This window comes from Oncorhynchus nerka, linkage group LG14, assembly GCF_034236695.1.
Source record: "Oncorhynchus nerka isolate Pitt River linkage group LG14, Oner_Uvic_2.0, whole genome shotgun sequence".
NCBI lineage: Eukaryota > Metazoa > Chordata > Actinopteri > Salmoniformes > Salmonidae > Oncorhynchus > Oncorhynchus nerka.
This window is the reverse complement of record NC_088409.1, coordinates 20,839,740-20,857,127: the sequence shown is the minus strand read 5'-3', so window position 1 is coordinate 20,857,127 and position 17,388 is coordinate 20,839,740. Positions and strand designations below refer to the sequence as shown.

The window sequence follows — 17,388 nt, the reverse complement described above, 5'->3', positions numbered from 1 at the left end:
GTTATCATTGCTTTCGAATGCGATGTTTCCACATATTTTTTTCTGGCTTTTCTAAAAGTAAAAATTGATCAAGCAAGTAACTGATTACTTTATCCTTAACGAATCATTTATTGAGAAATTGAAATTTGTCATATTTATAGATATTTAGTTAGTTAGCTAGTGTAGCTGTAACTATGTGCTGGATCCCCTTGTGCCAAGAATGTGCTCTGCTGAAAGTCTAAATATTTTTACAAATGTAATGTGGGTGAACTTGCCATTCTTATTTCACTTTGTCTAGTTGAATGAAGCCATGTATTGTGCAATTGCCCCATGAAGCACATGTACGCAGACACGAGCTATAAGAATACCGGGACATCACATTTAAAATGGGTTTGCTTTGGATTCCGTCACTGACAAAGAGCAAGACTAACGTTACTTGTCCACTGTGGAAGAGTAGCTAGATAAATAAGTTAGCTAGCTTCTAGTTCCTGCAATATAGCTAGCAAGAAGCTTCTCTAAGGTAAGCATAATGATTACAAATTGTCACTGGCCAGAATTCAACAATCATTTAATGGTCAATTAAATGTTCATAACAACAACTGAATCAAATGTTGTTTTGAATATATTTCTTAGGCAAGATGAGTGGTAATTCTGGTAAAAATCCTGTGCCCGTCGACACCAATGGCATTACTCCATTTCAACAGATGTTGGCTTCCTGCTCAGGGGCTCTCCTGACGTCATTGTTTGGTGAGCATTGGAACCCTCCCCTACACACACATACACTGACTATACATATATATATATCTGACTATATTATATTTAAACTGGTTGTACAACTGTCTTTTTTTCAGTCACACCTCTGGATGTTGTCAAGATCAGACTCCAGGCTCAGAAAAGTCCTTTTCCCAAAGGTAATAAGACAATAATCAATGTAACCTACCATTCCTCTGTCCTCTCTCTAAACCACAGTGCTCAATCCATTATGTATGTCTTCATTGTTTGCCAGGGAAATGCTTTGTGTACTGCAATGGCCTGATGGACCATACCTGTGTGTGTACGAACGGCAACGCCAATGCCTGGTACAAGGCCCCCGGCCACTTCAACGGCACTCTGGTAAACATCTCTAACACCTCTACCCAACTCCCAACCCCCATCTAGATATGCAAGGATTGGGTTGGTGTGCAATGTGATGAAAATTATGTCTAGCCTATCAGAGGGTAACATTGAGATATTGCTCATTCCTTACAGATCTGCACATGTGGCCAAGGGTTAGAGGCTATGGGCGGGATGGGACTAGGGCTGTTACGGTGACTGTATTACTGCCACACGGGCAGTCATGATGACAGTCAAATCTTGCTAACTGCCTGGTACTCAGCACTCTATTGTCCCTCTAAGCACTCTGACATCAATGCAAATGTAATAGAAAATCTAATCAAACACATCATGAGAGTCCATGAGCTCATGTTGTGCAACCTTTCTATAGGCTATACAATCACGTGAGAAAACAGAGTGATGGCCTCTTTTAAAAAGATAAGGATCCCATCAGATTTCTATTGACTAGGCCTACTATATTTATTTGTCAACTTTCCTAATATTAAGCACATTATCTTTACAACAGGAGTACAGCCTACCTGGCTGGCATGATAATGAACCATGGGAAAAGCGTCCTCCATTTGCTATTTAAGTGCATGATGTCTTTTTTTCCCCCTAGTTTCGAAACAGGTGCATGATAATTGTCCATTCTAAATCAAAACACATTTCGCACATATATTATTTAGTTGTAAAGACAAGATTAAATCAAGAATAGTCTGATGGGTGACAATATTAGCATATCACTTGTGAAGGATGCCCAGCGTAAGGCAACAAACAGCACATGCCTTTTTTTTGCGATTTTTCAAATCATAGTCACACACCTCATGTAGCCTAGCCCATAGGCCTATATGTTTTAATAAGGTTAGTATCACACCTCATGTAGCCTAGCCCATAGGCCTATATGTTTTAATAAGGTTAGTATCACACCTCATGTAGCCTAGCCCATAGGCCTATATGTTTTGATAAGGTTTGTATCACAACTAAAGTGGCCAAATAACTTCTTAAAATTAAGCACATTAATCCACGTTACAATGGGTGTAGAGCCTAACTGGCATACACATGCAGTGTGTTAGTTTCACGTTTGGGGAAGATAGTTTTCACCATAAAAAGGCACCTTTATAATAAAATCATTACATGCATAATTGCATTTGCGGTCACTTTTGAGAATGGTGTTTTCCCACTAATGGAACAGTCGTGCTTCTAGCCTACTGCCGTGTGCACATTGCTGCGCATATAATGTGAAGAAATAGCCTAATAGTTTATTAAAATGTTAAGCAAAACGTTTTGATCTGTTGTATCAGCCTCATCATTTAAAAACATGTTTTTGTATGCTAGTGGTTGTGAGTGAGAGGTGCTTCGGAGCACACAGCCAGGAGAAGGGAATTATAATTATTATATTCAGCCCAAGGGCACCACGGCCACTAGCCGCAAAAGGCATGGATTTTATTTAGGGGGCATTACTGCCACACAAAGGAGATGCCACCGGGACATTTGAGGCATTATCAAGTGCTTGTGGAATTGTGATTGAGAGACTGATTAAGTGTATACAGCCTGCACTGTACACTCTTCAACAAACAAAGCAAAGCTCATGTCTTTCATGCAACTTTTTTCTAATCATCATTAGTTACTTCTTGCAGCCTTAGAATGTATTAAAAAGCAAAACATATAGCCCAATGTTTGAATCACAACTACATAAATTGTAGGATTACCTGTGTCTTTGTTAACCGCTCAACACAGAATAGCAGCATGTGTTCACTCCCTCAATACGATTGGAGAAAATATCCTTTCTATTTTATTCAGCTATGTTCACTGGTATTCTTTATACTATAAAATAATGCCACGGAATTCTAAGCAAATCTTGTCTGCTAAATGAACTAGTGTATCTCACAGCCATATGGCATAGCCAGATCAGGACCTAACATAAGGACAACTCAGAGTATGCTATTCTGTTCATCTGAAAGAGACATTTTCTTCATATCATGTTTCTTTAGACCTGTCGAAAAAAAATAATCATGGATTTATTTTGATGGTGTAGGCTATATTACATGGATTTATTCGACTTTTTTTAAATGTCGATGTTCCAAAGGTCTGCATCAGCTGCTTGTAGGCTGTGTGGAAGCCAGGATATGTTAAATGTGTTTATGTTAATTAACTGTCAGTTACCGTTAGACCGGCTGTTATTTGCTTGACAATCACCGGCTAACAAAATTTCATGACCGCCACAACCCGTGGGACTTGGAACCAGCCTCAAGTGATGGACCCATTGAATGCTAACCACAAGCATTATAAAGATGTACAGTGGCAAGAAAAAGTATGTGAACCCTTAAGAATGATCATAACAACAGACAAACACACTCTTCTTAAAGTAATAACACACAAATGATTGTATGTTTCTTGTCTATATTAAATACATCATTTAAACATTCACAGTGTAGGTTGGAAAAAGTATGTGAACCCGTAGGCTAATGACTTCTCCAAAAGCTAATAGGAGTCAGCTAACTTGGAGTACAATCATTGAGACACGTTTGGAAATGTTGGTTAGAGCTGCCCTGCCCAATAAGAAACACTAAAAAAATGTGAGTTTGCTATTCACAAGAAGCATTGCCTGATGTGAACCATGCCTCGAACAAAAGAGATCTCAGAAGACCCAAGAGTAAGAGTTGTTGACTTGCATAAGCTGGAAAGGGTTACACAAGTATCTCTAAAAGCCTTGATGTTCATCAGTCCACGGTAAGACAAATTGTCTATAAATGTAGAAAGTTCAGCACTGTTGCTATTCTCTCTAGGACGTCCTGCAAAGATGACTGCAAGAGCACAACGCAGAATGCTCAATGAGGTTAAGAACAATCCTAGAGTGTCAGCTAAAGACTTACAGAAATCTCTGGAACATGCTAACATCTCTGTTGATGAGTCTACGATACGTAAAACACTAAACAAGAATGGTGTTCATGGGAGGACACCACAGAAGAAGACACTGCTGCCCAAAAAAACCCATTGCTGCACATCTGAAGTTTGCAAACGAGCATCTGGATGTTCTACAGCGCTACTGAAAAAATATTCTGTGGACAGAAGATTCTAAAGTTGAGTTGTTTGGAAGGAACACAACAATATGTGTGGAGGAAAAAAAAGGCACAGCACACCAACATCAAAACCTCATCTGTTAAGTATGGTGGAGGGAGCATCAGGGTTTGGAGCTGCTTTGCTGCCTCAGGGCCTGGACAGCTTGCTATCATCGACGGAAAAATGAATTCCCAAGTTTATCAAGACATTTTGCAGGAGAATGTAAGGCTATCTGTCAACAATTGAAGCTCAACAGAAGTTGGGTGATGTAACAGGACAACGACCGAAAACACAGAAGTAAATTAACAACAAAATGGCTTCAACAGAAGAAAATACGCCTTCTGGAGTGGCACAGTCAGAGTCCTGACCTCAACCCGATGTAGATGCTGTGGCATAACCTCAATAGAGTGGTTCACACCATACATCCAAAAATATTGCTGAACTGTAACAGTTTTATAAAGAGGAATGGTCCAACATTTCTCCTGACCAGTGCAGGAGTGCAGGTCTGATCTGCAACTACAGAAAATGTTTGGTTGAGGTTATTGCTGCTAAAGGAGGATCATCAACCAGTTATTAAATCCAAGGGTTCACATACTTTCAATAAAGACATGAAAATGTATACTTGTTTGTGTGTTATTTGTTTTAAGCAGACTGTGTTTGTCTATTGTTGTGACTTAGATGAAGATCACATTTTATGACCAATTTATGCAGAAGTCCAGGTAACTCCAAAGGGTTCACATACTTTTTCTTGCCACTGTATAATGGTTCGGACACACCAATAGCATTTGCCTGCCGAGAGAGAGTACGTAGCTCCTCTGAACAGAGTGCCGGCTGTAGTTTGCGAACCGAGTGTGAACCGATTTTACATGTAGAATCGCACAAAAGTGTCGTCAGTCAGACCTCAACAGTGTGCTGAATGAACGGTAGACAAACGGGAGATCCACATTCGGTACAACCCTTAAGCATTTATAATGTACATGTATATCAGTATCATGCATTAGTTATTTCTCTGGTTCTTTGACCCTCTCTCTGCAGGATGCCTTTATTAAGATAGTCCGCAGGGAAGGTATCAAGTCGTTATGGAGCGGCCTCCCTCCAACCCTGTGAGTCTGAAGTCTGCCGTTACTCTGCCTCATTACTAATTCACACTGCTTACTTGCCTTCAGCACTGATTTATGGTCAGCTGTGTCTTGAGTGGCTGGCCCGCTGTGATTCAGCAAACTCATAGTCTATTGAAAATTCAGTTGTTTACGATTGTTTCCCATTGTTCTGCTCATTTGTATCGAGCAGTACGGATGGACACTGATTTTGTAGACTCAGGGTTTATCGATATTTGATTTGTTAATGTTTTATTTTAAATCTCTCAGTCCTGGATTTGTGTCTGAGCTGTAAAAAGCTGATTCATTTTATTTGTTGTTTATGGATATTTCATCTGTTGATGTTGGTTTCTTGTTTGTAATGCCTGATTTGAATGAGTCAGGGTTCTTGAGGAAACATTAGATTTGCATCTCTGTTAATGCTTCTTGCAGTATCATGGCGGTCCCGGCGACAGTGATCTACTTCACGTGCTACGACCAACTGCGTGCTGCCCTGAGGGTCAGGATGGGGTCACACGCTGAGGAGGCGCCTCTACTAGCAGGCGCCCTCGCCAGAGGTGAGCTGACCTCTGACCTCACAGGTCACTGTGGTGATGTATACTTGAGAGCGATAAATAGTGATAGAGTGAATAACATTGTTTTGTCTATCCACTGGAAAGACCTTAGTAACCCAACTGCTGCTTCCTATCCTAGACTATGGTGACGTCATCTATCAAAACACAACCAAGACCTTACTTTGCGAATTAGATGTCATTTATAACTATCTTTGCGGATTCATTCTTGGATGCCATTATAAGACATCATTGAACAATGTCTGAATCACAAAACTAGCTGTCACTCCCAAACAGAAGACCACTGCATTGGTACTAGTTCCTTTTTAAATGTATCAACTTAAAGTTCCCTGTATATATTAAAGAACACCTAACTTCACAAAACTCGCACTACTTTCGACAACGGCAGTAATTCCAAAAGGGGGTTGGAGTAAATCAAATCAAATCAAATTTATTTATATAGCCCTTCGTACATCAGCTGATATCTCAAAGTGCTGTACAGAAACACAGCCTAAAACCCCAAACAGCAAGCAATGCAGGTGTAGAAGCACGGTGGCTAGGAAAAACTCCCTAGAAAGGCCAAAACCTAGGAAGAAACCTAGAGAGGAACCAGGCTGTGTGGGGTGGCCAGTCCTCTTCTGGCTGTGCCGGGTGGAGATTATAACAGAACATGGCCAAGATGTTCAAATGTTCATAAATGACCAGCATGGTCAAATAATAATAATCACAAGCAGAACAGTTGAAACTGGAGCAGCAGCATGGCCAGGTGGACTGGGGACAGCAAGGAGTCATCATGTCAGGTAGTCCTGAGGCATGGTCCTAGGGCTCAGGTCCTCCGAGAGATAGAAAGAGAGAATTAAAGAGAGCATACTTAAATTCACACAGGACACCGGATAGGACAGGAGAAGTACTCCAGATATAACAAACTGACCCTAGCCCCCCGACACATAAACTACTGCAGCATAAATACTGGAGGCTGAGACAGGAGGGGTCAGGAGACACTGTGGCCCCATCCGATGACACCCCCGGACAGGGCCAAACAGGAAGGATATAACTCCACCCACTTTGCCAAAGCACAGCCCCCACACCACTAGAGGGATATCTTCAACCACCAACTTACCATCCTGAGACAAGGCCGAGTATAGCCCACAAAGATCTCCGCCACGGCACAACCCAAGGGGGGGCGCCAACCCAGACAGGAAGATCACATCAGTGACTCAACCCACTCAAGTGACGCACCCCTCCTAGGGACAGTATGAAAGAGCCCTAGTAAGCCAGTGACTCAGCCCCTGTAATATGGTTAGAGGCAGAGAATCCCAGTGGAAAGAGGGGAACCGGCCAGGCAGAGACAGCAAGGGCGGTTCGTTGCTCCAGAGCCTTCCCACTCCTGGTCCAGACTACACTCAATCATATGACCCACTGAAGAGATGAGTCTTCAGTAAAGACTTAAAGGTTGAGACCGAGTTTGCGTCTCTGACATGGGTAGGCAGACCGTTCCATAAATATGGAGCTCTATAAGAGAAAGCCCTGCCTCCAGCTGTTTGCTTAGAAATTCAAGGGACAATTAGGAGGCCTGCGTCTTGTGACCGTAGCGTACGTGTAGGCATGTACGGCAGGACCAAATCAGAGAGATAGGTAGGAGCAAGCACATGTAATGCTTTGTAGGTTAGCAGTAAAACCTTGAAATCAGCCCTTGCCTTGGCAGGAAGCCAGATCTAAGAGTAAGATCTTTCAGATACGGTACAAAGGCCTGAGTGACTGGAATAATTTACCTACAGAAACCAGGACATTGTAATCACACAGTTCATTTACGAAACCCTTTTTCAACTGTTAAGAACAAACTGTTTGTGTTTTTAACTAATAGAAACATCACCATGTGAGGATATTTGTAAATATGTATGTATACTCTATATTATAGGTACTTAGTTGTATTAGTAGTTGTAGCAGTAGTTTTTATTAGTAGTTGTACAACAATTTAGTTGTACAACAATTTTTTATGCTGTTAATGTAATTATATTTTATCATTATAATTATTTAATTATTATTAGACAGTAGTTGCCATATTCTTCTTCTTACTAAGTACTTTAATAAAATAAAATATACAATATATATATATATATATATATATATATATATATATATACACCTGTATATGTTGGGACACTCTTGAAAACGAGATGGTGCATCTCAAGAGATTTCATCCTGCAAAATTTCAAATAAATGTGGAAACTACAGACACCTTATTTTCAATCTAATCAAATCCAATGTTATTAGTCACATGTGCCGAATTCAACAGGTGTAGAACTTACAGTGAAATGCATACTTACAAGCCCCTAACCAACAGTGCAGTTTAAAGAATAAGACTTTTAAGTATCAAGTTATTAAAAAGTAAAATAACAATAGCGAGACTATATACAGGGGGTACCGGTACAGAGTCAATGTGCGGGGTTACAGGTTAGTGACTATGCTTAAAGTGACTATGCTTAAATAATACAGGGGGTACCGGTACAGAGTCAATGTGCGGGGGTACAGGTTAGTGACTATGCTTAAAGTGACTATGCTTAAATAATAACAGAGAGTAGCAGCGGCATAAAAGGGGGGGGAATGCAAATAGTCTGGGTAGCCATTTGATTAGATGTTCAAGAGTCTTATGTCTTGGGGGTAGATCCTGTTTAGAAGCCTCTTGGACCTAGACTTGGCGCTCCGGTACGGGCTTGCCGTGCAGTAGCAGAGAGAAAAGTCTATGACTTGGGTGGCTGGAGTCTTTGACAATTTTTAGGGCCTTCCTCTGACACTGCCTGGTATAGAGGTCCTGGATGGCAGGAAGCTTGGCCCCAGTGATGTATTGGGCCGTACACACTACCCTCTGTAGTGCCTTGCGGTCGGAGGCCGAGCAGTTGCCATACAAGGCAGTGATGCAACCAGTCAGGATGTTCTCGATGGTGCAGCTGTAGAACCTTTTGAGGATCTGAGGACCCATATTTTCACTCTCCTGAGGGGGAATAGATTTTGTTGTGCCCTTTTCACGACTGTCTTGGTGTGCTTGGACCATGTTAGTTTGTTGGTGATGTGGACACCAAGGAACTTGAAGCTCTCAACCTGCTCCACTACAGCCCCGTCGATGAGAATGGGTGTGTGCTCGGGCCTCCTTTTCCTGAAGTCCACAATCATCTCCTTAGTCTTGATCACGTTGAGGGAGAGGTTGTTGTCCTGGCACCACGCGGCCAGGTCTCTGACCTCCTCCCTATAGGCTGTCTCGTCGATGTCGGTGATCAGGACAACCACTGTTGTGTCATCGGTAAAATGAATGATGGTGTTGGAATCGTGCCTGGCCGTGCAGTCATGAGTGAACAGGGAGTACAGGAGGGGACTGAGCACACACCCCTGAGTGTTGAGGATCAACGTGGCGGATGTGTTGTTACCTACCTTTACCACCTGGGGGTGGCCCGTCAGGAAGTCCAGGATCCAGTTGCAGAGCGAGGTGTTTAGTCCCAGGGGCCTTAGCTTATTGATGAACTTTGAGGGCATTATGGTGAACAGCATTCTCACATAGGTGTTCCTTTGGTCCAGGTGGGAAAGGGCAGTGTGGAGTGTAATAGAGATTGCATCATCTGTGGATCTGTTAGGGCGGTATGCAAATTGGAATGGGTCTAGTGTTTCCGGCATAATGGTGTTGATGTGAGCCATGACCAGTCGTTCAAGCACTTCATGGCTACAGATGTGAGTGCTATGGGTCGGTAGTCATTTAGGCAGGTTACCTTAGTGTTATTGGGCACAGGGACTATGCTGGTCTGCTTAAAGCATGTTGGTATTACAGACTCGGACAGGGAGAGGTTGAAATGTCAGTGAAGACACTTGCCAGTTGGTCAGCGCATGCTCACAGTACATGTTCTGGTAATCCGTCTGGCCTTGTGAATGTTGACCTGTTTAAAGGTTTTGCTCACATTGGCTGCGGAGTCGCCCGGAACAGCTGGTGCTCTCATGCATGTTTCAGTGTTATTTGCCTCGAAGCGAGCATGGAAGTAGTTTAGCTCGTCTGGTAGATTAGTTCAAACGGATTTAAGTTTCCCTGCGTTAAAGTCCCCGGCCACTAGGAGCGCCGCCTCTGGATGAGCGTTTTCCTGTTTGCTTATTGCGTAATACAGCTCATTGAGTGCGGTCTTAGTGCCAGCATTGGTTTGTTGTGGTATGTAGACAGCTATGAAAAATACAGATGAAAACTCTCTAGGTAGATAGTGTGGTCGACAGCTTATCATGAGATACTCTACCTCAGGCGAGCAAAACCTCGAGACTTCCTTAGATATCGTGCACCAGCTGTTGTTTACAAATATGCATAGTCCGCCACCCTTTGTCTTACCAGATGCCGCTGTTCTATCCTGCCGATACAGCATATAACCAGCCAGCTGTATGTTGATAATGTCCTCATTCAGCCACGACTCCGTGAAGCATAAGATATTACAGTTTTTATACAGTTTTTAATGTCCCGTTGGTAGTTTAATCTTCCTCGTAGGTCGTCGATTTTATTTTCCAATGATTGCACGTTAGCTAGTAGAAAGGAAGGCCTACGAATTCTTCGCCCTTTTCACGCAAATTACGGGGATTTGGGCCTGTTCCCGGGAAAGCAGTATGTGTTTCACGTCAGGCTTGTCGGGCTCGTTAAAGGAAAAAAGAGCGCCTGTCAGTTGGTGAGAAATCGCTCTTCTGATGTTCAGAAGTTATTTTCGGTCTTAAGAGACGGAAGCAGCAACATTATATAGAAAATAAGTTTTAAAAAATATGGTACAAACAACACAAAAAACAGTTGGTTAGGAGCACTTAAAACATCAGACATCTTCTCCAGCGCCATGATATAATTATGGCCTCCTTTTCATGTGAGAAATTAATGTATGTGTTTAACTGCTCTGCTTAACTGCTCTTTCTGTGTGTAGTGCTTATAAGTGTTTTCTCACTCTCTCTCTCTTTCTCTGTGAGTCAGTGGGCTCTGTGACAGTGATCAGTCCGTTGGAGCTGATCCGTACTAAGATGCAGTCCCAGAGAAGTTCGTACAGGGAGCTGAGTGAGGTTATCCACTCTGCAGTACGCAACGAGGGCTGGCGGTCTCTCTGGAGGGGCTGGGGACCCACACTGCTTAGAGACGTGCCCTTCTCAGGTAGAAACAACACAATGTCTATAACTATATCTCTCGCAGGTAGAAATAACACAATGTCTAGCTCAATCTCTCTCAGGTAGAAACAACACAATGTCTATAACTACATCTCTCTCAGGTAGAAATAACACCATGTCTATCACTATATCTCTCTCAGGTAGAAATAACACAATGTCTTTTATGAGAATTTTGTTATCAATGTTCATAAACTTCATTTAATCTACTCAGTCTGCAACCCAGAGTTTGTAAGATTCTGGTTGAATGAAACAGACAAGAGTCCCAGCTTACAAAAGTGTTTATTCACGAGAACGTTCTAACATCAAAAATGCAAACCCAGTCTTTAAAACACACACAAACACGTTCAAATCTTAAGCTACGCCTTGTTTAGACAGTCAGTGTTTTTACACAGATACATTGTTTAATCTGCAGCCTAACAGTTTCTCCCCTCCACGGGTGGAGACAGAATGTCCTGTAAGGAACACAGTAGTCCAGCTTGTCTGTCGATAGCTCCTCTTATCATTTGTTTCCCACTTGCACCCTGCTTACATACTAAAAAGGAACAAAAGGTCCTTGTTCTAATTCTGACAAAAACTACACACCTCATCAGCTTAGAGTTTTATGATTCTAATACATTTCATAAAATTATATGGTTTCAGAGTTGAATTATTTAATCATTATCTTTCGACATATAAATGATTTTATCACTATCACTATATCTCTCTGTGAGAAACAACACAATGTCTATCACTATAGAACTATCTCAGGTATACAACACTCTATTTCTCCCTCTCACTCTCTCTTCTCTCTAGCTCCCTCTCCTTCTCTCTAGCTCCCTCCTCTCTCTCCTCCCTCTCTCCTTCTCTCAAGCCCCCTGTTCTCTCTCTCTCTCCTTCTCTCTGTCTCTTAGTGTTTGATAACAGGAATTCCATGTTGTGTCTGTTTCCTCCTCAGCCATGTACTGGTATAACTATGAGAAGGGGAAGGTGTGGCTGTGTAAGCACAACAACATCAGAGAGCCAACGTTTGCCATCACCTTCATATCCGGAGCGGTGTCTGGATCAGTGAGTATTCTAGCTGTCCTCTCAGCTCAACTCAAACTGTTCTGTCTAGTAGAGCACCTAGATATATTGAACATTGAATATCTGATATAGTTTGTTGTACCTTTCTAATGTTATTCTAGCTCTGTAACTCTTCTTCTGTGCTGACATGGTGTTATTCCATCTAATACTGCTAGAGGGCAGCATTGTCAAATATAAGTGTAATTTCTAACCCTTGTTTATGTCTTCCTCCAGATTGCTTCCATAGTAACTCTTCCCTTCGACGTCGTGAAGACCAGGAGGCAGGTGGAGATAGGGGAACTCCAGGCTATGAATTGTGGGTATAGAACTCCAGGCTGATCATCTGATTCATGGAATCATCCTTATGATCTTTAGTGATGTGTTGATGTGTAGTGATCCTGTACTACTAACCCAGCTATGTTGTCATGTGTTTCTGCAGTGTCGTCCAAGGCCTCCTCCTCCACTCTCAGTGTGATGACCAAGATTGTGGCTGAGAACGGCGTGGGTGGACTGTTTGTAGGTAGGTCAGGCTACAGGGATAGTTCACCCAAAACACACAGTTACCTCAGGTTAGTCTCCTAACTGGTGACCTATTTTCTCTCCTTATCCCTCTCCTCCAACCCTCTCTCTCCCCGTCACTCCCTCTCCTCCACCCCTCTCTCTCCCCCTTTCACTCCCTCTCCTCCTCCCCTCTCTCTCACCCTTTCACTCTCTCACCTCCACCCCTCTCTCACCCTTTCACTCTCTCACCTCCACCCCTCTCTCTCACCCTTTCACCTCCACCCCTCTCTCCCCCCTTTCACTCCCTCACCTCTCTCTCCCCCTTTCACTCTCCCTCCTTTCACTCCATCTCCTACTTTTCTCTTCTAGGTTTCCTTCCCAGGGTGATCAAGGTGGCCCCAGCCTGTGCCATTATGATCAGCTGTTATGAGTTTGGGAAAGCCTTCTTCCGCAAGCACAACCAGGAGAGGCTGCTGACCAGCACCACCTGACCTGACTAGGGCCTCTCACACACACAAACCACCACCATAGACAATACCAAGAACACAATCAGCCATCGCCAACAGTAGGTATTGGCTACCTCTACCTTTCCCTGGGTCCTTAGAGATTTTCAGGTGTAACTTCGCATGCCTGTGTCCTCCCAGCTGCTTAGACACTCCCAACACCCCTCACTGTTATAGTGTGATCTGTCATGTGACTAGCTGGAAGTAGCTAATGTTGGCGTTTAGGACCCAAGAACGCCAGGACTTGATTCTGTTCCAAAGAAGGAAATACTGGCAGACATGAAGACAAATATTTGTAGGTAATCAATATTATTCATATTTTATCTTATATTTCTCAATCAAGGTATACTGCACTTAATCACCATACTAATTGTGACAAGAGAAAATAGTAAAAGTGCAGAGATTGTATTTGAAATATTATTTTTTTTTTGCCAAATCATGAAGGTATTATCATTTTCATAACTACTTAAAAATAATTAGCATAATCTTTTTCCTGTGCACCCATGGTGAAACATCATGTTATGAAGTGCATTTAATTACACTGGGCTGTAGGTGGTATCAGAGACTTGTCTGTTACCAGAAACTGAGTGGGTCATATTGGACAAGTGTTTTATCCCATTACGTTAGTTATTGAGGTATGGGGGTTGTGTGCACTGTGCCATCCGGGGTCTGATAGTAATAATAATCATTTGATGGATGCTTATATTTGTCCTTTTTCACACATGTACACGTGTATCATACCCATGTCTAAAATGGGGAAATGTGTTTTTTGCATATCCCGACACCCTCAGTGGAGTCAGGGACAGTAGAGATGAGGGTCAAAGCTGTGAATGACGCAGGATAACTTCTGGTTAGTAGTCTCTGTCCCGCAGAACCCCCTCTCATTCCCTGCCGCTTTCTCTCAATTCATGACCCTAACTCTATCACTTCATTCTCAACCCTATTGGAAGAGAAGGCCCAAGGTCCTTCACGATACATGTTCTGTTCAGTGCCTGACTGCCAGTTTAAACCTGAAATTCACCTCTTCCAGAATCCCATATTCAATCCCGTCAGCCAGACATGGACTGTGAACTGTGACAACCTGTACATGTTCTCAAAACATGTAGCAATGATATATATTTCTATTGTTTAATATATTCTACAATGATCACCTGCAGTGACACGTTTTCCAACTTTGTACAGAAATACATAGAGAATAAAAGTCACATTTTGACATTTGAATTGTTGAATCAATTGTTTTTATTAGATCAGCAAAGATTTGTGATTTGGTTCAATCCAGTAGTTTCTGTTGTTAACATGTAATAATTCACATGATAATACAATTCATAATTGAATCCTGTTGAACAAATCTAAATCACGGAGGTAGTGGTGGCTTCCGCGTACCACAACAACTGATCAAGTTAAAAGGAAGAAGGGCTAGCATGGGGAGGTATAATGTGCTGTTCCACTGTTACAGAGGCTTTCCCTGGTAAGATCCTAGCAGCGTAGAGATTACTGCCAATGTTGATGTATGGAAACAATCTCTCTGTAAAAGTGTGTGTGAACGTGTGTATGTGTGTGTTATTATCAAGGTCGTAAAAGGACAGTGTATCTCTGTTCCAGTCCAGCTGCACTCTGATCCGATGGGGTTTATTTTCCAGTGTCAGGACAATCTGTGGCCCTTTTGGACAACGTGCCCAGTATTTGTCATTATAATAGCCTACACGCCAGAGTCCAGTCTGTACCACTCCCTTCCTCTGGACAGACTTATAGACTACACCTACAAACCATACTGTATTGTCCCCGACGTCTGTATCCCAACTGTGTGTCCCAGAGTCAAAGCCCTCAGAGCCCAGGACCATTCGATAGTTATCAAACCTCTCTGGGTTGTCAGGAAGCAGCTGTATCCCATCACTGAATCTCATACTGGTCAGATCGCCAGACAGGATGAGACATGGATGGGCAGTGTTGGGGTCCAGAATCACAGGCGCTGAACAGAGAAAAACAGACATGTTTAAAACCAGAGATCCACTGTTTGTTTTCATTTACTGGGACATTATTGCCAGATCAGTGATATTTTTTTATCTGAAATTGTCTGAATGCAATTTAAAAATGTTTGTGAAGATATGAACATTGGTAAGAATACAATCAGACTCACTGTATTGAACAGACTTCAGCATCTTCTCCAAAACTCTGACCTGCAGGTTGCCCAGGTGCTTTGCCACATTGATCAGCGCTCCAGAAACAAGCTCTGGATCTGGGCTTGTGCACTGGGCTCTAGAAGAATATCCAAGAGTTAGTGATACAGTGGGGTTGGGTTCAGAACCACAGGGAAGAGAGAGAAGAGGCCGATCACTTAGGGTCCAGATTCTTCACCCTTCACCTGAAGTGTTGCGGACAAATAGGCCGTAGCCTTACCTTTTTAACGTGTCCTTGTAGTTCTGCAGGTGAACAAAAGAGCAAATCAATCATCAGTTAATAAATCTATCCCAAATAACCTCTAGACAGCACAGAGATATTGGTCCTTACCTGCAGGAATGAGATGTCATCAGATACCAGGTCCTTCTTTATGGCTCTCGTTGTGTCTAAAATGGCTGCTATCTCTCTGTTCATATCGTCAATCATCTTCTTCATCCTCCGACTCTTCTCCTCCTCTTCCTCCCTCAGGACAGCCATCCTGGCTGCCTCTTCATATCGTAGAAACTGGTGGAGTTTCTCGAAGTCCTCCTGAATCTGATTTTCTGTCTTCTGGGCCTGGCTCTAGAGACAGTGTGTCATCATCAGTTATTACACTATATTTCATATCAATCTGAAAGGTTTTTCAAAACATACTGTTCAAGAGGCTGTATGGAACGTTCGTTGCTTATGGTTTACTTAAAATGTTGGCTTGAGTGTTGCCTCTGGTTCATATACACATGATATAACAATCAACTTCTAGACTCATGAAACCACACAATCCTTAGTTTAAGGCTTTTGCTCATAGTCGTGGGAAGGTGTACCCCTTGTAATATCTTTGTACATTTAGGGGACCCCTTTTGGCTCAAGCCAAATGCTAAAAAAATATGCATATTGCATTACAAAGCAGTCTTACCTTAATAAGCTCTGCTGTTTCTTCAAAGCTTTGTTTAACTTCTTTAAATCCCTCCAGCTGCTCCTCTAAGGGCTTCAGGCCGGTCTCTAAGAGCTCTTCCTACAATTCATTTAGTTCATTTACTTGTGTGATTTTAATGATATGAGAACGTCACATTCTGATCAATCTAAACAGAACAAGGCCTTAGAAAAATGTTGCTTTTCAAAGAGAACATCAAGGCTGTACAAGTACGACAGGGGAGCTGAATGTGATGAGAACATCAAGGCTGTACAAGTACGACAGGGTAGCTGAATGTGATAAGAGAACATCAAGGCTGTACAAGTACGACAGGGTAGCTGAATGTGATAAGAGAACATCAAGGCTGTACAAGTACGACAGGGGAGCTGAATGTGATAAGAGAACATCAAGGCTGTACAAGTACGACAGGGGAGCTGAATGTGATAAGGACCTCTTCTGCACTAGACATTTGCTAGGAGAGAATGATCATGTTATAGTGAATGTACTGTGTATGTTAGTTGATATTTTGTATCGTACCTTGCGATCCAGAGCAGCCTCATCTACTGGGATACATTCATGTGTGTTATGTTTACTTGAACCCTCACACACCGAACAGATAGGCTCTTCATGCTCCAGACAGAACAGTGTGAGTAGCTTGCTGTGCAGACTGCAGAAATGTTTAGCTGAAACGTTCTCACCCGGCATACACAGGTTCTTCAGAGCAAGAGCCATCGAATCCTTATAGCATTTTATGCTGCACACTGGACATTCCCATGATTCCATCCGTTTCCAGTATGACTCCAGACAGGCTATACAGCAGCTATGGCCACAGGACAGGAGAACAGGTTCCTTGAGGGTTTCAGAGCACACAGGACAGGAGAGATCCTTCTCTGGGACAGATGCCTGGGAGGCCATTTTCTCACTCCCTAATGGCATTTGGAGTGAGGTTACTTTCAATGTCAAAACTCACCCTGGTTTAGTCATCAGCTTTCTTACCACAGTGATTAATAGTTTTGCAGTTGTTAGTTTGAGTCCTGTGTTGCGTCTTCTGTCTTACACATAGAAGATCTGGGAGATCTGTGTGTGTGAAGCCAGTAAAATGTGTGCATTGCCAGGGAAACTTGATCTGTGAGACAGCACTCAAGACATGACAACTCCTTAAGGAGAGAGAGTGGGGTGGGGGAAGAGATCTAAGCCATTTTCTAAAAATAAAATATAAGTCTAGTTTTCTCAGCTGTTTATATCAGTCTTGCTCAGTGAGCAGGGATTTAAGTATCGGTGTTGCTGGAGCTTCCTCCTACTCAGCTGCTGGAGTAAGTTGTGATTTACTGTGC

At 42.5% G+C, this 17,388-nt stretch overlaps 1 protein-coding gene and 1 pseudogene across 2 annotated transcripts; one reads left to right on the top strand and one right to left on the bottom strand.

Moving 5' to 3' along the window:
- Nucleotides 1-215: 215 nt before the first annotated feature.
- LOC115122765 (probable mitochondrial glutathione transporter SLC25A40) lies at nt 216-14,208 on the top strand. Of its 2 annotated transcripts, none has more exons than XM_065027741.1 (11): nt 216-499; nt 684-726; nt 831-890; nt 986-1,092; nt 5,167-5,234; nt 5,661-5,785; nt 10,755-10,928; nt 11,877-11,986; nt 12,218-12,299; nt 12,423-12,503; nt 12,854-14,208. In XM_065027741.1, exons 2-11 carry the CDS (start codon nt 684-686, stop codon nt 12,973-12,975), a joined length of 972 nt encoding a protein of 323 aa, XP_064883813.1. In that variant the 5' UTR covers nt 216-499; the 3' UTR covers nt 12,976-14,208. The 2 variants fall into 2 exon arrangements, with proteins under 2 accessions (XP_064883813.1, XP_064883812.1); XM_065027740.1 differs by having other exon boundaries at nt 613-726.
- Nucleotides 14,209-14,218: 10 nt separating this feature from the next.
- LOC115113740 (E3 ubiquitin-protein ligase TRIM39-like) lies at nt 14,219-17,153 on the bottom strand (annotated as a pseudogene).
- Nucleotides 17,154-17,388: the final 235 nt, after the last annotated feature.

Bases quoted from the DNA above. Each gene is read 5' to 3' on its own strand.
- LOC115122765 (XM_065027740.1), top strand. From the start codon at position 618: ATGAGTGGTAATTCTGGTAAAAATCCTGTGCCCGTCGACACCAATGGC. The intron at 5,235-5,660 runs GTGAGTCTGAAG...TGCTTCTTGCAG, and splicing joins AGCGGCCTCCCTCCAACCCT to TATCATGGCGGTCCCGGCGA. The intron at 11,987-12,217 runs GTGAGTATTCTA...GTCTTCCTCCAG, and splicing joins CCGGAGCGGTGTCTGGATCA to ATTGCTTCCATAGTAACTCT.